At 39.6% G+C, this 22977-nt stretch overlaps 2 protein-coding genes across 3 annotated transcripts in view; both read right to left on the minus strand.

Annotated features, from left to right (window-relative positions):
- Window positions 1-332: 332 nt before the first annotated feature.
- Window positions 333-22343, minus strand: LOC146578542 (uncharacterized). 2 transcript variants are annotated; one of them, XM_085268726.1, is made up of 8 exons: window positions 22204-22343; window positions 7056-7140; window positions 4272-4386; window positions 3749-3937; window positions 3577-3664; window positions 2123-2288; window positions 1196-1275; window positions 333-1036 (listed from the first exon to the last, which is right to left on the minus strand). In XM_085268726.1, the coding sequence occupies exons 1-8, from the start codon at window positions 22207-22209 to the stop codon at window positions 734-736; spliced, it is 1032 nt and encodes a 343-aa protein (XP_085124852.1). In that variant the 5' UTR covers window positions 22210-22343; the 3' UTR covers window positions 333-733. The 2 variants fall into 2 exon arrangements, with proteins under 2 accessions (XP_085124852.1, XP_085124853.1); XM_085268727.1 differs by lacking the exon at window positions 22204-22343 and adding an exon at window positions 13102-13502.
- LOC146578543 (uncharacterized) overlaps window positions 19853-22977 on the minus strand; it is a 37328-nt gene continuing 34203 nt past the window's right edge. The window contains exon 4 of the mRNA XM_085268661.1: window positions 19853-22928. The gene's annotated coding sequence lies outside the window, so the exon portion shown is untranslated. The remainder of the gene's footprint in view (window positions 22929-22977) is intronic.

Consider the following 22977-nt stretch of genomic DNA (forward strand, 5'->3'; position numbering starts at 1 on the left):
AGCGATGTGACACCGGATGTCCGCCCGTTGAAACTACATTGTGCAGAAGATGTACTACAAAACAAACATCTTACTTCGTCACAATGTGTTCTAACCCTGTTGTTTTATGGAGGTCATATAAACGAGAACAGCCTGTTAAAAATATCCTTTCATTACAAAGTTTGAATTTTAAAGAAGAAGGAACCTTTACACTCAGAAAAATAAAGGTTCTTTAAAGAACCATTTTTAAGAACCTTTTTTGAGTGGTTCTTTAAAGAACCATTTTAAATATTTCAAAATAAAATGTATAATAAATTGAATTTGAGTAGGGTAAAATAAATACGAGCACAGCATAGACATATATTAATGGTTTATTGGCACTTTGTATTACAGAAAAAGACAAAAAGGCATTTTAATGCTAAGCACAACACCACTACTAATAATAGCATATAAGTCATTTAAACAGTAATAATTAAATATCTTTACTATAAATACATATAAATATTATACTATAGATAAAACAACAATTTTTACATTAGAAATAGCAATACTTTCATAACAGACAATTAAACAACACATTTTCATCAGCATGTTTGCATTTTCAGTAAAACTATTTCAAGAACAATCTTTATATTTAAATTATCAATGAACTGCAGCCTTAAGTTATGTAAGTTAAGTTTAACGTGGGACTCATGGTCCTTTGTTAGTCCACACTGGGACAATTTCAGTCTCTCACCTGCACTATGCTGGCAATCTAGGAGATATTTAATGCATTTGTCACTCTTTGCACAGCTACTGGTACAGGTGTAGTCAGAGTTCCCAAGTTGAGAACAAATGCCTCCAAAAAGCAAAATGTCTTTTTTAGTTCACTTGGATAGGCAACATTGTAAACATGGTACAGGGAGAAGACAATACCCATCGCCAATGAAATGTCCATTTCCCCACTGTCCAGAATCATTTTTTGTCCATCCATCTGGACATTGACCTCAGTTGAATCACTCAAGGGCTTGCCGTCACTGCTGCTGAGTACGATTGTAGGTATCGGGCTGTGTGGATCCTGAAACAGAAATTAAATTCTTGAAATGAGGAGTATAGTTTAAATAAGTATAAACAACAGCTGTCCCAATGAAAGTATAAAACTCCTGTAAAATACTGGATTTGTTCAAGACCCCCCCCCCCCCCTCCTCTCACCATACCAAAAAATATATAAATTTACCTTATTTATGACGAAGAGATGAGAGGCATTTTCTTTGAAAATAGATGGCAGGAGAAGAACAGCTGTGTTTACCATCTGACCTGAAAAATAAAGAGAAATATGTAAATATTTTCTGGCCAATTTTGTTAATACAAAGCAGTAAAGGCCATATGAGTGCCTTTATCAGGCGTTGAATGTCTTGCAGAACATAAGCATTAGTGCAGTAAATGTATACCTAATTAACTTTTCAGTATAATTCAGTGTAAATGTTAAGCATTTATACAAAACCCCCAAAATGTTGTTCAGTTCTGTAAGTTGCTAGCTTTAAATAATTTGAGTCCTAAAGAACTTGCAGAGCAAGTCTAGCTGCCACTGAACATTTTTTGAGATAAACATTGTGTGAATGACTGAAAATCTTCATAGAGATACATATAGCATCGAGGGTATATCAGTTAAATCTTAAAGTACATCATTGCAGAGACGAGACAGGAGAAATGTCAGTCTGTGGATATTGTAAAGCAGCGGTCCCCAACCTTTTTTGCGCCACAGACTGGTTTATGCCCGACAATATTTTCATGGACCGGCCTTTAAGGTGTCGCGGATAAATACAACAAAATAAAACTAGTACCGGTGCCGAAAAAGAGAAAATTCATTCATAACACACGTGAAAAGACCCAGGAAAACCGAGTAAACGATAAAAATGATAACAAAATAACGCTGAAAACCGATAAAAACCCTGAAAAACGATACATTTCACACCTGAGCCTCAACTCTCGCGGCCCGGTACCAAACGACTCATGGACCGGTACCAGTCCGAGGCGCGGTGGTTGGGGACCGCTGTTGTAAGGGACACTGTGTTTACTAATGTGCTGTATGTGAAACCTTAAAAAGTGGTATCTGAGATAGGAGTTAAAAATGTTTTTGCTCATTATTGCCAAGTGCCCTCACCTTTTCTTTCAGTGTCTGTCTGGCTCTCATCAACAGATTTTAAGCAGAGGCTTTTAAGGTTGCTGTTTGGGGCTATTGACACAAGCTTCGCTGCCAACTTACTGAATCCTCGGATTACTTTTTTGTCCACATCAGTTTTAAGTAACATGGAAGCCTCTTCAAGAAGCTAAAATAAAGGATAAACATATACATATTAGCTTTGTACCATAATATATACCATTATATAGCAAACCAGAACAATCATTATTTCACGCATCAATTATCATTAGAGAAGACGGTGAGACGGTAAGTGACGGAAGTGACGAGTAGGTAAGCGACCCATGTTGTAGGTGACGTCAGACGCCGGAGATTTGGCGGAATAGAAAAAAAAAAAAGCAAATGGTAGCATAGAGTTTAACAAAGGTTTTTCAAGCTTCAGTATTACCAAATATACTAATCAATTGTCATATAACTAACAACATCTGTTCTATCATCTCTAACACCCTGGAGGACAACGGGGAGAGTTTAGACGCTCTCCAAGATTACATCGACCGCTGTTTTCAAGATTTAGTAATGAATAAGGCCCAGAGTGCATCCTCCCCGGCCAAAATTGAGACGCCGTCATCGAAGAGATGTCGCCCGGCAGACTCCCCCGGTACAACATCGCCTGCCGGCAAAGACATCGCAGACATCCTGGAGTCAATCGACAAGCGATTGTCCTATTTACAGATCTCTTCTTTAACTCTTAGGAGTTGATCAAACACATGATATAAAGGTTTGGAGCACTTTAGATTGGCTAAATACACTATAAAAGGTAGATAAAGTATTAATGGCATTATGTCCTACAAGCATACTCGTCATGATCTTTCCGTCTATATGTTAATACCTCTACCTTTTAATAATAATGTATACTTTATTGATCCCCACAGGGAAATTTCTCTCTTTGCATTTAACCCATTCACTCAGTGAAGCAGTGGGCAGCCACTAATCAGGCGCCTGGGGAGCAGTGTGTAGGGACGGTACCTTGCTCAAGGGTACCTCAGGGTAGCCGTTCAGTTGATTCAAACCCCCGATCTTCCGATCATGGGATAACCACACTACCTACTGAGCTATCCCTGCCCTATTTTCAAATTTAATTTTTTAAATACAAAAACTACACTATCCTGATACAAAGGCAAACAGAGCTAATATAATGCTGAATTTCACACCATTCACTTGAGAATCCACAGAGAAATGAAACAATTAATTTAAAAGAGCAATTGATATTTTATTTATTGTTTGACCATACTGCATGAGATCTGCCTCAAAAATCACAATACTAATACTTGTATTGTAGTGGCCACAAGGGAACAGATAACCTCTGAATATGTAACAATGAAAATGTTAGCATGTTACACTCGTTAGCCAATAATTGGGCAATTCAAAGACAATTTGTTGGACAATTGTATCAATGTTTGCTTTTCAGGAATACTTACATATCCAGAGCCATAACTCTCCTTCAATAATGGAAAACTCAGAAGGACAGTCCTCAGACGCTCTACATACTGCACATGAGAGGGATACCTGCAAATTTTGAATGATGAACTTAAATTCTGATGTACATACTGTATTTTAAATGAATCAAATCTTAATTATATATAGACTTACATTGTCTCATTACTCAAGTGGTCAAACAGTGCTTGAATAAGCATGTTTTTGAGTCTGTTCTTGGTGGGTGACTTTAGTGCTGCATCTTTATTGGTCAACACAGTGATCACAGCTGGAGGAAACTGCACTTTGCAGTTAAACATAAGTTGGAGTGCTGACACAGTATGCTTTTCTTTGTGTTGCCTTCCACTGCAAGAAGAAGTAAGAAGTATGTTTAGAGTTTGTTACAAGACATGAATATGCGTGTCCTTGTGTCCTGCATCAGGAATATCCGCATATTTAAAACGTACAATAACAGCTGCTGAACTACAGAAACAGAATCATAACAGAGAGTAAGAGTGGCTGTGACATTTCAATTTGAAAGTAAATGGGTGTGTGATGCACATCAACGCTGGAGAAACAGAACAGGGCTTGCGTCAACCCCTTGCCCCCCACCCTCCAACACCATAAACCTAGGGGAGGGGAAACACTGGATTGTATGAATGTACAATTCAGTGAATCAACCAGTCAACTTAAGACTCACTCTTTCAGCTTCTCTACAGCAGACAAAAATTTCACTTGGTCTTTCACTTTTGGAAAAAGACGCTCACTCATTCTTTCAGTCATCTGCAGAAGTGTCGATCCATCGATTTCATTGTCTGTGGCACAGAAAAACAATAAGACACGATCAAAACAGAAATGAGCATGTCGAAGATAAAGAATAAAAATATAATAAAACATTACTTAAAAAAACAGCTATGAGTTCATTAGTGACTATAGATGATGACAGACCTGTGGAATAGCCAAAAAGTGGTTAAAATCATTTTAACAGTGGTTGACAACTAACTAAAAAGTCATGGTTTAGGATGTATCTTATCTGACTTTGGTATGGACTGCCTTAAAAGGTCGGTGGATCAGTGTAATGAAGTCTTGACCATCACATCTGTATGCGTCCAAAGCATGAAAGTCTACCTCATCCCCAGGCTTGAATATCAACAGATCATCAGTCTCTCTGATGTGGTATGATTGAAGGTGTCTTATAAACTCCAGTGTTGTGAAAAGTCTTCCAACAAGAAACCAGTTGGCCCTGATATACACAATCAGGACTATTTTCACAAACAGTGGAATTTGCTCTGCATGCACAAGTTCCAAAATGAAGAAATCTCCAACTGCATATTTTACAGAGTTTAAAATGATGCATTTACTTGTCCAGAGTTTCTCATCCACAGTAACGGCTGTCTCCAAGTTTTGCAAACAAATCTGCAAGTTCACTGGAAGTTCTTGAAGTGATAAGTTATTAACGGCTGCTTGTGTATGATCGCTCCTGATGATCCGTTCAGGCTGCTACTCCCAGCATTGACGAAGCTGATTCCTCTTTGCCAAAGTCTGACAAATATTAATATAGTTATTGGTGATTCTTGCTACTGTCTTGAAATATTGATGTCTGGCTTCAAACCTCATGCACCAATGAGAGCGGAGTGACCCATAATCAAGGATGAGCCGAGGATAATGTAGCAGAAAATGCAGCTTGGGTGTAAACACACCAGGAAACAGATTCTTGAAATCTGTCAAAAAGTAAGTGATCAGTTCATGTAGATTACTAATCCAGTCAGTGCTGATGGTTGGACCAAGAATAATCTCTCCTATTTCTCGAACCAAAAGATAAAGCTGCCAAAACTTGTTACCCTTTTCAATCCTGGAGCCTATGAGGAAAGGCAGAGTCCTAAATAATGTCCATTTCTCAACAGCAGTTCCAGAGATATTTCCATCCAGTGCTACCTTCTCAGATATTAGAGCAGGTTTGGAGGTGCAGTCATTCTGTCCAAAACTAAAAGTCCTTATGCTGTCATTCACCTCTTGGATAGTAACGGTTTTGTCCTTGTGCAAGGCTTTTAAAACAGACTTCAAAACAAGAGGAATGACCCCCTCAAGAAAATCATGCATTACATCAGGTGGGAATGCATTTGTGGTATCAAAATATGACAGCTTGTTGAAGGCACATGGGCCAGTTACACCATACACTGACCTACAGTGGGGGTCATCTTCAACACATTGCAGATGGTATGCATGAACAGTCTTTGTTCTAAGAACACAATCTCCCTCACTAATGATCCTAGACAGGTCCTTGTAATGACACATACAAAACCTGCATATTCTACCATTACTGAATGAGCAGCTAAAACCTGCAAGTGTGTGAGAGGTTAGGTTGTCTGCAGATATTGTGGCCAGACCACCTTTGATGCAGTACTGTCTGTCTTCAAATTTTAATCGTAATCCACGTTCTTGCAAAACCTGTAGGTCACAAATTAATGGTTCTAATATTTTCTCAAATCCATATGTTTTCACCAATCTATGTTTGACAAGTATCAACAGATGAATATGTCTTAAAACAGATCTGTCGTTTGGTGGAATATTTCCCAAAGTAAAATAAAATGCAGACACTTTATGTAGACGTTTCTTTGATCCTAATGGATTAGCAACTTCAAATTCATCACTGTACAACTGAATTCTCAAATGTGGGTTGTCTGTGTTAAAAAAAATCACTTTCTTTGTAAATTTTCCCATCACTAAAATCTGTTAAGGTTTCAGGAGCACGGGACTCTGGCCTAAAAAATTTTCTTAAAATGTTAGGATCATTACATATTAATTCTAAGACTTTTAGAAGTGGAATATACTGAAAAGTGTCCTGTTTCCCAGTAAAAGGATCTATCCCCAGGATACATTCAACAGGTTCAATCAAGTTTAATTTCTCAACACAGTATCTGTCTAGTTGATATGTGTTGCTGACTGCAGTGAAGCAATGTTCTACCAAACTATTGTCATCAATATAATGAAAACTTGATATATCAAAATTAAGAGTCTGCAAACATTTAGAAAATATCTCCCTATAGTTTTCAATAAAATACTTGAAAATTGACTCTACTTCACTAATAACAAATGTTTGAACTTTTCTATTTACAATACTTTTCTCTTGGAGATTCAAGGAAAACAATGCCAGTTGTTTTCTCACAGTCTCCGTAAAGTTCTCTACAAGTTCACTCAGAGTTCGTTCAGATGATTGGGGAAATTCAACAGTTTCCTGGATGACAGGGTCACAGTCTGGGGCAGACTCTAATCCTTGTTTCTGATATTTATGTTTCTTCCTTATGTGATTTTTCAAAGATTTCACAGACAAAAACTTTCTGGGACAGTCTTCTAGTCCGCAGACAATGAAGAATCCACATTCACTTTCATGGTATATCTGTTGATGTTTCAGCAGTTTTTCATATGTTGGTTTTCTTGTGGAGCACCGTGGACACTGATATAGCACATCCATAGAAATGCTCACCTACAAAGACCTGTTGATAATCTGCCAATTCATTTTCCCCAAGCCAAAGAGATACTTCTCCAACAGTCCACTGCTGAGCCATGATCTATTAAAACAAAACAAAATGCCATTACATTGTTTTATTCTGTGACATCAAAAACTTATTTATTTATTTTTTGTTCATTCATTTTCCAAGCCGCTTTATCATCATAAGGATCGGAGGAGTGCTGGAGCCTATCCCAGCTGTTTTTTTTAGGCGGGGTAGACCCTGGACAGGTTGCCAGTCCATGGCAGGGTCGTCATTCAGATATGTATGTTTGGATTGTGGGTGGAAACCCACAAAGAAACAGGGAGAACATGCAAACTCCACACAAAAAGGCACCATGTTGACCCCGGGAATTGAACAGAGTCTTTCTAGCTGTGAGGCAGCAGCGCTAACCACTGTACCACCGTTTATTCTAACTTTTAAGCCTTCTTCAGATAAATATTGAATATTTTATGCTTTGGATTATCTGGTCTTGTTAGTATAATGACCTCTTTTTTTGCCTAATATATGATGTTCAATAAATGAAATGTACATAATTTTTTTTTAACTATAATAAAAACGGACATTATCTTGGTAACATCAAATGACTGGAGCATAATTTGTCATATATATATATGTATATATATATACATTTATATTAGGGGTGCAACGATATTCGTATCGATATTGAACCGTTCGATACAGTGCTTTCGGTTCGGTACGCATATGTATCGAACAATACAACATTTGTAATTTATTTGATCAACTTTCCTTCTGACGATGCTGTCTGTGTTGAGCGCTCAGTGAATCGGCGTTCGACTACTCCGCCTAGGCTGCACTGTCGAGCGCAGATCCACTGAGCGCTCAACACAGACAGCATCATCAGAAGGAAGAGCGCTGGGAAAGCTAGCGAGACAGAAGTTAAGCTCTCCTTGTAACATGGACCTCCCCCACCTTCATTCAGATGTGGTGTTTGGAATTATTTTGGTTTTCATGTGACGTATGACCCTGAAGGTAAGCGAGTCATGGACTAAAGTAAAACAGTATGTTGGATGTGCCATGCAATGCTCAATTACATGGGTGGGAACTAGTGTGTTAGCGCAGTTAGCTCGTTAACGTGTTGGCCGTCTAGCCCCATGCACGGGGCGATCGGCGGTAGCTCGTTAATGGAGATTTGCCGTGTTGTGGCATTAAGGTCATTTCAACGAGATTAACCTGAAAGCACTAGTGGGAACACAACGAATATGACTGCACATTTACGCCGACATCATCCTAGTGCAAAGACAAAAACAACAAGCATGCTACTAACTTTAGCCGAGTCATTTAGACAGCTGTTAGCACATGATTCTCCTTATGCTGCTGAGAATATAGCCCAGAAGAAGCGGATAGTATAGCTTTTATTTTGGAAAGAGACATTTCTCTGTAATAAACTCTCTTCCCCAAAGATGAGTGATTCCTCAATCAGATACAGGGCTCGCAATATCGCTAGCCCGACGTCCTGGGGCTAGCGATTTTTTTCAGACGGGCTACCCTGCCCGTCGGGCTATTGTAGGAAGGAAAAATATATGTCAATGCTTTTGCATTCTTTCAGAAATGTAGCTGGGTAATTATGTCATTGGCATCGGTGAGCCACTGTCAATATGTGACATATTGAAATCGCGTTTGAATTTGCGCTTGTTTTTTTGCTTTCACTTTATAATCGTGCAACTGTGTATAGAGAGCGACAGCACTGATCTGTGAGTGATGATAATTTGTGCACCAATTCCTCTGACATCGTCTTATTAATCGTTAGCTTACTATGGAAACATGACAAGTGAAATCTCCCGCAGCAAGCTTAAACATGTGAGAGGTTGATCGCGCAGAGAATCGCTGAGCTTATGTGAGTGCGTGTGTAAAAGCAGCATGATATATATTTTAGTTCTGCTGAGCCAATTAAGACAGGTCAGGGTGAAGAAGTGACAGCCAAAGAAAAGCTTACCACAAAACGGAGAAGTTATGACAAATCAGACTATAAGGCAAAAAGAAAGTGCAGCTTTATGGTTTCATGGACAAAATAATTTCTGTGGCTGCAATATGACGAGCTAAATAACCAGGGCTGCACATAAGTGGTCCGCAGGTGCGCATTCGCTGTCAAAATAAAAAACGCGCACAAGGGTTAGGGTTAAATTTAAAAACTGTACTTTTGAGTTAAAATATATATTTATACTTTTAATAAATGACAAATTAAAAAGGCATGAACATTTTTTTGTATCGAAAAAATATCGAACCGTGACACCAAAGTATTGATTGATTGATTGATTGAATCTTTATTTTGAACATGTTGAAAAAGTATAAAAAAAAAATAGAATTAAAAGAGACAAATGAACAAAGCAAACAAAAGGAAAACGAGCAACCACAACTCCAAATAACGTCCATGTTCAAAAAGGAGCAGGAAGAAGCATAAGCTTATTTAATCCCACCCCTTTTCCACTATCTAGTATCAATAGACTACAGAAATACCTCCTTGTAATTACATTATATGTTATGTGTAATTTTTTTTTAAAATATATACACATATATGTTTCTATCTATCCATACCTACGTATATACACACATACGCACATATACACATTTTCAATAACCCCATTAACACCTGAAGGATACACAACCTACAATTTTATATATATTTAATATATATATATATATATATATATATATATATATATATATACATATATACATATATACACATATATACATATATACATATATATACATATACATATATATATACATATACATATATATATACATATACATATATATATACATATACATATATATATATATACATATATATATATATATATATATATATACATATACATATATATATATATACACATATATATACACATATACACATACATATATACCCATACCAACAAACCCGTGCATGCGCACACCCATGAAAATATTAGACAAGAACACCCTATCAAATCTCTACCTTTTCCCTGTACCCTGTAAAAACCATATCCTTAAACCGCTTTTTAAACTGCGCCATGCTTGGACATTGCTTCATATCTTTACTTAGTCTGTTCCACAGCTTCACTCCACACACAGAGATGCAAAAACTTTTTAATGTTGTACGGATACGAGGATGTTTTAAATTTAATTCCCCCCTCAAATTGTATCCCCGTTCCCTTTTAGAAAACATTTTTAGAATATTGTCAGGAAGCAGGTTATTTATTGCTTTATATATAATTTGTGCTGTGAGAAAATGAACCAGATCTGTGAATTTTAGAATTTTTGATTTTAAGAATAGTGGATTTGTATGATCTCTGTAACCAGTTTTATGGATTATCCTTATGGCCCTTTTTTGTAATATAAAGATTGATGATAGCGAACATTTGTAAGTATTGCCCCAAACCTCTGCACAGTAATTCAAATACGGTGCAATCAGGGAACAATAGAGAATGTGGAGTGATTTGTGGTCCAGAATGTGTTTTACTTTACTCAAGATTGAGACACTTCTTGAAATTTTGTTATGTATATGATTTATATGAGACTTCCAGTTTAATTTATCATCTATAATCACACCAAGAAACTTATGTTCAAGTACTCTTTCAATTTCCACACCATCTACATGAATCTGCACTTGTGCATTTCTAAGGGAATTCCCAAATAAGATAATTTTAGTTTTACTTAGATTTAGCGATAGTTTGTTCCTGTTAAACCATTTTTTAATTTTGCACATTTCTGAAGTAATTGTATCCAGCAGCTCCTTTAGATTCCCCCCAGAACAGAAAATATTTGTGTCATCTGCAAATAATACTAATTTTAATATATCAGATGCCTTACAAATATCATTTATATAAATAATAAATAATTTTGGACCCAGTACAGAGCCTTGTGGAACACCACAAGCAATGTCCAAGCATGATGAGGAATGGACACCCAGCTTCACAAATTGTTTCCGGTCACTTAAATAATTTTTCACCCATTGCAGTACAACCCCCCTAATCCCATACCGTTCCAGTTTATTAATTAATATGTCATGATTGATTGTGTCGAATGCTTTCTTGAGATCCAGAAATACTCCAGCTGCATACTGTTTCTGATCTATAGCATTTGTAATCTCCTCAATTGATTCGATTAATGCCAGAGATGTTGATCTTTTTGATCTGAATCCATATTGACTGTCAGAGAGTAATTTATATTTATCTAAGAATTTGTCTAATCGTTTATTAAACAGGTTTTCTAGGATTTTGGAGAATTGTGGTAGTAAAGAAACAGGCCTGTAATTTGTGAAGTGGCGTCTATCCCCGGTTTTATACAGCGGCACAACTTTAGCTATTTTCATTTTGTTTGGCACTTTTCCCGTCTGAAATGATAAGTTGCAAATATATGTTAGAGGTCCTACAATTCCTTCAATCACCTTCTTGACGATTTTCATGTCAATATCATTACAATCAGTGGATGTTTTATATTTACACATGTGTACAATGTCAATTATTTCTTTTTCCTCCACTGATGTGAGGAACATTGAGTTAGGGTTCCTATCAATCAGGTTTTCACTACATTCTACTGATGGCAGTGACTCAGGAATTTGTTCTGCCAGTTTTGGTCCAATATTTACAAAATAATGATTAAAGCTGTTGACCTTATCAGCAGTGTTTTCCATAATATTGCCATTATCGATAAAGTATTGTGGATAACTTTGTTGTCCAGAATTATTTTTAATGATACCGTTTAAAACATCCCATATTCCTTTCATATTATGTTTATTGTTGTTCAATATTTTACGATAATACTCCTTTCTACATACACGTATAATATTGGTCAACTTATTTTTGTATTTTTTATATTTATTTTCAGCTTCTTTTGTTCTTTGTTTTAGGTATTCCCTATAGAGTGTATTTTTCTTTTTACATGCATTTTGTAAACCCTTAGTGAGCCATGGTCTATCTGAATATTTGTGCTTTCTGTTGTATTTTATTGTTGGACAGTTTTTATCGTACAACTCCATGAATATTCTTAAAAATATTCCATATGCAATATCAATATCAGCTTCTTTGTACACCTTGTCCCGTCTGTATCTCAGTTGTTCTTCATGCTGATTTTTCTTATAATTAGTGTCATAAACTGCAAAAACTGGTAGGTGATCACTGATGTCATTAATTAATATTCCGCTCACAATGTTGTTTTCCATATTGTTAGTGAAAATATTGTCAAGTAAGGTGGCACAATGTGGTGTAATTCTGCTAGGCCTGGTTATTTTAGGATGTAAACTCAAACTGTACATAGTGTTTAGGAATTCGTCGGTCATTTTATGCTTTTTTGGATTCAACAGGTCAATATTAAAATCACCACAGATAAACATAACTTTTTGATTTGTTTTAGAGAATATTTCCTCTATGAAGTCATTAAATACTTGAATACTAGAGCCAGGTGTTCTATATATACAGCTAATTATTACATTTTTTTCTTTTTCCTTATAAATTTCAATTGTTATACATTCTAGTAAATTATCAATTACAGTTGTCATACTTTCTACCACCTTGTAGTTTAGGTTTTTATCCACATACACAGCTACTCCCCCTCCACTCTTGTTCCTTCTATTTACAAAATTCACTTCATATCCCTCCAGTCCAAAGTCCATTCCTTTCTCCGCATTGATCCATGTTTCAGAAATGGCAATAATTCCAAATGGATTTGTCAACTCATTTAGATATTCCTTTATATTGTTGAAGTTGGCATACAGACTTCTGCTATTAAAATGGATTATTGATCATTTATTTTCCGTGTTGATGGTGTGCTTAAACTGTTCATCAGTGAAGTAGCAGCAGTTACAGCTGATGTTGTAGAAGAAATTATTTTCCGGGTCTATATCCTTTTCTAAGTCTAGAACATTATGGTCTGTGTATCGAAATGTTCTCAGTTCCAGATTATCATAAAGAGAATTCCAATGAGTCATGTTGATATTGTTGCCGGATGCAGATGAAGCTCTTTTGGACTGTGCCATGTGTTGTGTTGTGTGTCACGTCACATGTGTATTCATACCTCCAGAGTAAGTTGACCTCAGTATTTGTCCAGCTCTTCCATATTTCTGATGACCAACACTTTGGCTTGTTCCGGTGTTCCATTGAGTTTAATGAATACTTTGCAGTTGGTGGTCCATGTATTTTGAATTTTTCCCTGTTTCTTCAAGTAACGTGCTTTCCTGGCAATGTCCGCATTTCTTTTTATCAGATGTTCGTTCATGAAGACATCGGATCCTTTCAGTTTCCTTCCTTGTTTTAACAGTGCTGTTTTCTGTTTTCTGTTTGCAAATCTCACAATGATGGCTGGTTTGTTACTGTCATTTTTTCGGGGTAGAGGGTGGCAAGCCTCAATGTTGTTATAATCCACTTCCACACCTTTGGACCGTAGAAAGGTAACCACTTGATGCTCCGTGGAGTTGGCATCTTCCTCTCCTGGCCCTCCTACATTATCAGTGGCGACCGCCCGGGCGTATGACCGGGGTTTGATGCGAAGCCCCGTGATGATAACATCGTTCATCCGGGTGTACTGCTCCAAATCCGCCACTCTGTTCTCCAGGTACGCCAGCCGCCGATCCTTCTCGGCGTTCTGGATGCGGAGAGCCTTAACTTCCTCGACCAGGTCCAGGATGGCTTTCTGCTGCAGTTTGACAGTAGAAATCTCCTCTGTCATAAACTCCAGCGACTTCTTAATATCGTCTCCTTCCTTGGCTGACAGAACTTTTTTCGGGCCCATGCTGAGAGACGCTCTCGTAGCTTTGCCGTGACGACCGGCTAGCTACTTCCCAGAATCCTTTCTTCCCAGAATGTGTGTATATATATATATATATATATATGTATATATATATATATATATATATATATATATATATATGTATATATATATATATATTCAGTATCTGAATCTGTCTAATATCCCCCGAATGAATTGCTAATTTATAAATTCACCATATTCATAAACGGCTTAATAATAAATTCTATATTCTGTTACCACATTATTTGTGATCAGTGGGTTTGCAGGGTGGGTGTTGGGGGTCTTTAGGCTTTGGCCCCCACCCCTGCCACCAGAATATTTTTAAGCAAGTGTTTCTAACTTTAATTTGAATATTCAGTATCCCACCATCTGCCCCTCCCCCCCCCCCCCCTGCACACAAACAAAACACACAGTTTAATTCACTCCCTCATTAAAGTGAATATTATTTATGCCATTTTACACCAACAAACTCAGATAGCTAAGGATGAAGAACCTTTTGTTCTTTAAAGAACCATTTGTAATAGCTAAAGAACCATCTTCAAAATAAAAAGGTTCTTTGACGTATGATGGTTCTTTAAAGAACCATAGAGACATCAGAAGAACCATTTAAGAACCCAAATTTTTCTGAGAGTGGCTGCCAGTAAAAGTAGTCACCTGTGATCTTTAAAATGGCCCTGATGTGTGCTGCTGTTTTTAACTTTCAACAATTCTTTGCTGCCACTGTGAATATGAATGTGGTCTTTGCCTAATTAAATAAATGTTACACTGACTCACTGCTTCATCTTTTGGTACAAACTGGCATTACATGGAAGTACAGCCCAAAACCAGGTTAGCTTGAGTTTCTTTTTTCTGGACATAAAGTCATAGTAGGTGTTGTTTCAAAGCTGGTGGACAGGTTTAGTTCATTTTGGAAGTTTTAAGAGCAACTGCTGTGAAAATATTTGCAGCTTTGGGAGAAAATGATTTAAGAGAAGATTTTACCTCAGCAAAAGATTAAATATGAATGAAGGATTGAAATTTAACTTAGGTAACACATAAAATGAATACAACTACTAAACACTACTGTGTCCTAAGGAAACAAAGACTATAATGTAACAGGGATAACATTTTAGAGAATTAAAATCTCTAAAAGGAAAAATAATAAACTTGATATAAACTTGATACATGCAGCTTCCTAAATGTAACATTCAGGATTATTCACTGCAGGTCCAGAAATCAGAGTACCTCATCAGATCCAAGTGTGACATCAGCTGACACTCTTTACAGGAGATTCCATCTGAACTCTGTGGAGCCTGATCTCAAGGTTTTTAAGTCTGAGCCTGAAACCAGAAGAGGATCTTTCTCTCTCTTCAGATTCATTGTGATCCAGTGTTAAGAAATATACTCTAAAACACTTCTTCAGTAAAGACTCAGAGAAGAGAAACACACAGAACTTCTTGCTAGCAAGGGCAGCTTCCAGCACTGAGGCTCGCACTGAGAAACTGCCCTGGTCTTTATTTATACTTCAGGGAGCGTTTGTTCCTTACATTGGAATGTGGAGGTGTGTGTGTGTGTGTGTGTGTGTGTGTGTGTGTGTGTGTGTGTGTGTGTGGTCGTCAGAGTGTGGCCCCATAAACTACTTCCCTTAACCTGCTGGTCTGGAAAATCCAACAGTTCATCTATATGTAAAAAAGCACTTAAATTAAAACTGACATAGCAACGTTAATCCTACCGTAAAACAATAAGACAAGGTACGACCTCTCTCGTGCTCCTAGGAGGTGGGGGTGAACACCCTAGAATGTTACAGACCTCCTAGGATGAGACATTCTTTCAATATGCCACCAACTATATACTTCTACACAAAAATGATTACATGCAGCATTCTACCATATGCAAACTTATATCATTGAAAGATTATACTGACTAGTAAGCACAATTTTCCTATTAACATCCAGTGATTTCAGTCCTGCATGATCAGACTGATGTTTGCACAGAGCAGATAATGAAGTGAATGTCTTTGCACATTGGTAACAGTGAAACAGTTTATTTACAGCTTGGGATCGTTTGTGTTTGGAGTATGAACTGAGATTCCTGAAGCTCTTGTCACACTGGTCACAGCTGAAGTTCACTTCCATGTGTGTACGTTCAAGTTTGTTACTATCACCTAGAGCTGGGCGATATAAGATTTTTTCATATCACGATATGTTTTTTTCATTTCAGGCGATAACGATATCTATCACGATATAAGCCAAATAACTATATTTGTAAGATTTAAATGTGCCGTTGCTCACAAGTAAAATGTGAAATAATCAGCAGCTTGTTTTTATTTAAATATTTATTTCCCATAATAAGTTCAACAGGGTAGATGTACTTAAGGAACATGAGACTTTTTCAGATAAATAAAGGCAAATATTGCAAACTACACAAAAGGCAGCCGCTAAAGCGTTTAAGTTTCAAAATAGAACAAACAAAACAGACTACTAAACTGTCAATTCCACTTAGAAACAAAATATTAATTCTAAAAATAGTTTGTTTTACAGAAGAACAGACAAAGCTGACTAACTTTTGTCAATATCAAATAAACTGAGAACTAAAAGGAAATTCTCAATCTCTCCTTGTTGTATAGCTTAGCTTTTCAAACAGTTTTAACAGTTACTTTAGTATGACAAAAGCCGAATGACGAATTAGTGCTTCAAGTCAGAGACTGAGGCTACGTCCACACGTACACGGGTATTTTTGAAAACTGAGATTTTCCGTTTTCGGTTTAAAGAATAATCCCATCCACTCATAAAGGCAGAAATGAAGGAAAACGCTGCTATGAACATGTCAAAGCAGCAGGTGGAGCTAGATTCCTAACCGTGCAGAAATGTTGGCCAATCAGAAGTCTAGAAGCCTCGGTGGGAAAAAGTAAACAAAGCTGGGGCATAGAAGCAGAACCGAGTCGTATGTGTGGACGGACAGTAACTGTGTGCAAGCAATTAAACACTGCAGAGAGTAGAATTAACAGTATTGTAGAAATTCATTTCTTTTTTTTCTTCTTTTTTTTTTTTTTGGCCTGTCCCGTTTGGCTCTTTTGCCATCAGAATTGTTGTCTAAAGGCAAAGAAAGATGCCCAACGGATTTACTTTACCAAACTGACCATCCCAGCCTTGCCGTAATGGTCCATTTGATTCACCTTTTATTGTTTATTTTATTTTCACTTGCTGAATACGGGACAGACTTGACTGGGGGAAAGAAGGGGAGAAAGAAAGAGGGAAAGAGAAACAGCTGAGAAGAGGGACGGGGGAGAAGGGCAAAAGACAAAAACCAACAGAACGGGCAGAGAAAAAAAAATGCATATATCAATCACCTGGATCACCTGCTGAGAAAGAAAAAAGAAAGCAAGCAGAAGAGAACAAGAGTAATAGAATAAACAACATCACAATGATATATGGGAATATGACAGTAAATACTAAATGTTAAACATTATTGTGCAGCACATAAGATCAACAGAACACAGTGTGCTTTGAGGTAGGAGCCAAAAAGGGTGTAGTTTGTGGGTGTGATCACCCGTGTGTATACCTGTGAGCATGGACGCACTTGTTTTTTGTTTTTTAAAAGGTTCCTTCATGTAATAATCTGCTAGAGGGTGTGGGGGGGCCACAGCCCCGTTCTCCAGGGCGTGAAGCAGGTGTGGAGGAGATCAAAACTCCAGACATCCAGAGGCCCCCAGAACACAAGAGACCAAGGAAGACCAACAGAGGGGCAGCTGCGCCACTGTCCCGGAAAGAGCTGAGGAGAGTCCCAGATGAGGGCTCACTCAGCAGCCGCGGAGCAGAAGCCAGGGGGAGTTGCAGTGACGCGCCCGTGAGCTCCGCCGGCAGCCAGCTGCGCCTGAGTGACCGAGCCCCAGGCCGAGAGGCCGGGGGCACCCCACCTCCGAAGTGGCCCGAGCGAGCCCCAGGCTCCAGGCCCCGATAAGCGGCCGCCAAGGAGTGAGCCGGTGTGTACCCGGACGCCCATCCCCGGACACAAAGAACCACCAACGCACCGATGTCTGAGGGGGTCCGCCACTGGCAGGGGAAGTGGTGGTAGGGGGAGATAGGCCTCCAAACCTTGGAGGGCCTGAGATGTCCCCAGAGAGGTGGCGCCTGACACCCAACCTGACATATAGACACAGACATACAGGCACACACAGATACAAACATCCATTCCCACCCTCATGCTCTCATATGCACTTACTCCACACTCAACCAACGTGGAGACAGACATAAAGAGACGTTGTACACATGATCACACTCCCCAAGCGTACTCTACAAACCGGGTCTAGGTGCCCCCGCCCCTGGAGGGGGGAACTGCACCCAGACCCAGGTGGTGTTTCCCTTTTCCCTGCGGTGGGGAGAGGCAGACCGCCCCGACTCCGCAGCAGCAGGAAGGCTCCACACTCCAGACCGCAGTCGGACGGCCAACTCCTCCTCCTAGTCCTAGCCCCCCTGCTCCAGCAGGTCGCAGAGAACGGGGGTGAGAGAAGACTCCGAACCTCCCTCCACCCGCTCATTGTAATGTTGATGCATGTGTGTTCTAAGGTGCATTTAAAACCCAGGAGGGCTTGGAGCTACCTGCCAGAGAGCAGCAGGTAAGCGCATGGTCCCTCCTGCTAGCCCTCAATGTCTACGTGTATTTAAAATTGAGAGGTGGGCAACGATGCCAGGGGTGGGGTGTACACCCTGATGGTACTTTGGACTCCGTGTATCGTGCCCACCCCCAAGATCCTATATGTATGTGTAATGAGAGTGTGAGTAATGTGAATGTCTAAGTTGTGGGATAAAATTGAGGCAGAGGCAGCCAGAAGGGAACAGAGGGGGGGGTAGCCTCCTCTGCACCCTGGTGACATACCCCTACTCCAAGGCCCTGCATGTGTGGGTGGTTGTGGTGGAGCGGGAAGAGGGAGGCAGCTGGAGATGGGGAGGGAAGGAAGGGAGGGGCAAGTGACCCCTCCCTGGGGCCAGCTCCCCCGCTGACCCCAGTAGGCACCCCCATACTCCGCGACCCGCCAGGGAAAGGGGGCCCAGGCCCATCCAGACCGGGCCCAGTGCAGCAGCGCCGCCCGGCCCCACAGAGCCCGGGACAGTCCACCCAACCCCACCACAGAGAAAACTGCACCCACCCCACCATCCACTCATCTTCCAGACTACATAAGACAATAAACACCCAGGCTGAGATCTTCCTCCACCTCTCCTGTATCTCCCCCTCCTGCAGAGGCAGCTCCTGAGGAGAGGAAAGCTCCTGCAAGATGTGACAATCTCCCCCACCAGTTGAAGAGCCCCCCAGGTGGCTCGACGCACCGGCGGCACCCTGCTCCAGGGCTGGGCCCCCATTCACCCACCCGCCCACAACCCCGGCAACACACCAACCAGGACCCAAGCCCCCGAGGCCCGGTCCGGGTCCCAGCCCAGAGACGGAGCGCCCCCAGAACCTCACGCCCATCCCGGACCCACCCAGGGGCAGCCAGGCTACCAGGTCAGTAACCCACGTCCGTCAGCACAGACCCTCCCCTAGCCCCGCTGCACGCAGCCGCGAGGAAACAGTCACCGGAGAGCCAACAGAGCCCCCAACCGGACATGACTGCTACCCCGGGTTGAGCCCCCCAAGGAAGATGCCTCCGGGGAACCCCCCAACGCCCTAAGCCTGTCCCTACCCCCACACCAATCACAACAGTGAAGGCGGGACCAAACTATGACCCCCCACCCCCACTAGGTGATGGAGCTGATCAAAGGAGCCCAGAGCAATTGATCTGATGTGGTGGCAGAGGCTGTATCAAGACTAATGTAATCTAATAGATAATTTCTATATTGGTTAGAATTAAGATTATTTTTATTTTTCCAGTTCATGAGGACTGTTTTCTTGGCTATGCATAGGGCAGTGAAAACCATATGGGCGATATTCTTTTCTGAAGTGACATTATCTAAGCTGCCCAACAAACACACTAAGGGGGAAGTTGGAATGTTACATTTCAGACACTTCGATAAGTCTTCACATATCTCGCGCCAAAACTTCTGAACTGGTGGACAGAACCAAAGAGCGTGGATATAATTGTCCGGTGAATTGGTTTGGCAGTGTGAGCAGTTGTTGGTAGACGTAAAGCCCATCTTGAACATCCGATGACCTGTATAGTGCACTCTATGTAATATTTTGTATTGAATTAATTGAAGACTGGGATTTCTAATTAGATGAAAGGTTTTTAAGCAAATCTGAGACCAGAAGTTTAGGTCTAAGTTAACTGATAAATCCGCTTCCCATTTTGCAATAGGAAGTGATATTGATTCATCTGCTTTAGAAAGCATTCTGTATATTTTGGATAGTAATTTGGGGGGTTTAAGAGTAAGAAATTGAACCACACTTGGTGGTGTTTGTAGTTCAACTTGACCCGGTTTAAATTTCTTTTTTACTATGGATTTAATTTGTTGATATTCTAAAAATCTTTTCTTGTTGATCCCATATTGTGTAACTAGTCCGTCAAATGAAATAAATTCTGTTCCTTCTAGTATATGTTCTAAATATTTGATTCCTTTATCACTCCAATCTGAAAAGTTTATCATATTATTGTTTTGTAATATGTCAGGGTTGTTCCAGACAGGTGTACGTTTGCATGGGATTAATGAAGACGCCGTCAATTTTAGAAACTCCCACCATGCTGTCAGAGAAGAGCTGATGTTGATGCTTTTAAAGCATTCATGTCGTTGGATGTTTGAGCTGATAAATGGTAGGTCTGAGATCTCTAGATTATTGCAGAGTGCTTGTTCTACATCTAGCCAAGGTTCATCTAAGAGGGTGTGTTTTAGCCATCCTGAGATAAACTGAAGACTGTTGGCTAAGAAGTAGTGCTGAAAGTTAGGCAGTTCTAGTCCTCCTTTATCCTTGGTCTTTTGTAGTGTTTTTAAGCTTATACGTGGGGGTTTATTTTTCCAAAGGAATTTGGACATACATGAATCTAGAGATCTGAACCAATCTTGTGGCGGTTTAGTTGGGATCATTGAGAATAAATAATTTATTTTTGGTAAGACCATCATTTTTATAGCGGCAACCCTTCCCATGAGTGATATGGGTAGACATTTCCATCTAGCCAGATCATCTTCTACCTTCTTTAAAAGTGGGATATGGTTTAATTTAGTTAGATCTGCAAGCTTGGGAGAAACATTTATACCTAAATATTTTATATTTCCCGATTGCAGTGGTGTAGAAGAGGAATTATGGAAGGAGCAATTAATCGGTAGGACTGTAGATTTTGACCAGTTAATTGAGTAATCTGATATTCTTGCAAAAGAGTTTATCAATTCAATCACCCCAGAGATATTGGTTTGTGAATTTTGGAGAAAGAGTAACACATCATCCGCATAAAGGCTGATTTTATGTTCCACGTTCTTGCATTTTATGCCCTTAATTACTGAATTCTGTCTAATTGCTGCTGCTAGTGGTTCAATAAAAATTGCAAATAGTGAAGGGGAGAGTGGGCATCCCTGCCTGGTGCCCCTCAAGAGACAGAAGCTGGAGGATGTCTGGTCATTTGTTCTAACACAAGCTGTTGGGGAATTATATAATATTTTTAACCAGTTTATGAAAGAGGATCCAAAACAACATTTTCAGGGATTTCTATAAAACGTTGTATTCACCACAAATAAACCCATCTAAAAAAGAAATTGATCAGTTTTTGGACAACATAACTCTTCCAAAATTATTGGACACTCAAGCAATGGCACTGGATTCACCACTGACACCAGGTGAACTCCAGGAAGCCCTGATAAGTATGCACAATAATAAGGCTCCAGGTCCAGATGGCTTTCCTGCAGAATTCTACAAAGAATTCTGGTCGATTCTAGCACCAGTTTTCTACAGAACGTTGTTGGAAATTAAAGAAAAGGGCAGACTTCCATCAAATATGAATTCTGCAAACATTAATCTCCTGCTAAAACCAGGCAAAGACCCTGTATATCCCTCAAGCTATCGTCCAATATCCCTTATAAATGTAGACCTTAAAATAATCTGCAAAGCTCTCTCAAAGAGACTGGAGAAAATAACCCCCCTCTTAATTCATCCTGACCAAACTGGTTTCATAAAAGGTAGGCACTCATCAACAAATACACGTAGATTACTTAATTTGATAGACTACTCATACAGTAAAAACCTAGAAACTACAATATTCTCTTTAGACGCAGAAAAAGCATTTGACAGAGTTAACTGGAAATTTCTATTTGCAACTTTACACAAATTTGGTAGAAATTCATTTCACCGAAACAATAACGTGGCGCACAGTGTGACGCATGCACCAGTTTATTGTATTTCCAGACTTGCTTTCGGCACAATTTACAGTGCACGCTACTCTGTTTTTTGTCAGACTTGAAATAGCCGAAATACCTTCATACTACGGAACTTCTATGGCTCTTCCGTTCGACAATCTCTCCGGCATTGGAACCATCATCTGTTTTCTCTTCGGTAACCTTCGGTCACGCTCGGTTGATTTTTCTAGTTGGCACACTCATTTCCTCCATTACCCGCTTGGCTCGGCACTTGTGCTGTACGTAACAAGTCACGCGACGTGACGCTGCGGCTGTGATTGGTTCGGCTCTGCGCTACTTAATTTGGATTGGCTGACCTTTTTTTTTTTTTTTTTTAAGAGGACAAGAGCGGCGAGGTCTATCGCGATAGTTTAATTTCTCTATCGAGTAAAAGTTATATCGCGATACATATTGTTATCGTTCTATCGCCCAGCTCTACTATGACCTGATTGTGACCAGCTTTTGTCACAGTGTCTGCACTTGTATGGTGTCTCTCCCGTGTGGATTCCCTTATGCTTTTTCATTGAACTTATTTCCAGTGGTGAAGGATGACCCACACTGGTCACAGATGTGCTTTTTGACCACACTGTGGAAGAGTTCATGTATTTTTAATGTACTTGGTGTGTGGAAGCCTCTCCCACATTCTTTGCAGTAGTTCACTTTGTCTCCAGTGTGGCTACGTTGATGTGGATTTAGGTCCCGTTGATGATTGGAAGTTTTTCCACAAAGATCACAGAGAAACTCTTTCCCACCACCACAGTGACGACAGGGTTGAGAAATGGATCCATGTGCGTCGCTCCACTTCTAAACAAAGACGTTGTAAGTCGGGGAATTCCTTCAACAATTTTATCCT

This window comes from Mchenga conophoros, linkage group LG3 (assembly GCF_057382185.1).
Source record: "Mchenga conophoros isolate Kocher_MC1m ecotype Shallow Benthic linkage group LG3, M_conophoros_male_GT1.1, whole genome shotgun sequence".
In the NCBI taxonomy this organism is placed as follows: Eukaryota; Metazoa; Chordata; class Actinopteri; order Cichliformes; family Cichlidae; genus Mchenga; species Mchenga conophoros.

Coding starts and splice junctions, on each gene's coding strand:
- LOC146578542 (XM_085268726.1), bottom strand. Junction 3,938..4,271: donor GCTGTAGAGAAGCTGAAAGA/GTGAGTCTTAAG, acceptor TTCTTCTTGCAG/TGGAAGGCAACACAAAGAAA. Junction 2,289..3,576: donor AGAGTTATGGCTCTGGATAT/GTAAGTATTCCT, acceptor CCTTTATTTTAG/CTTCTTGAAGAGGCTTCCAT.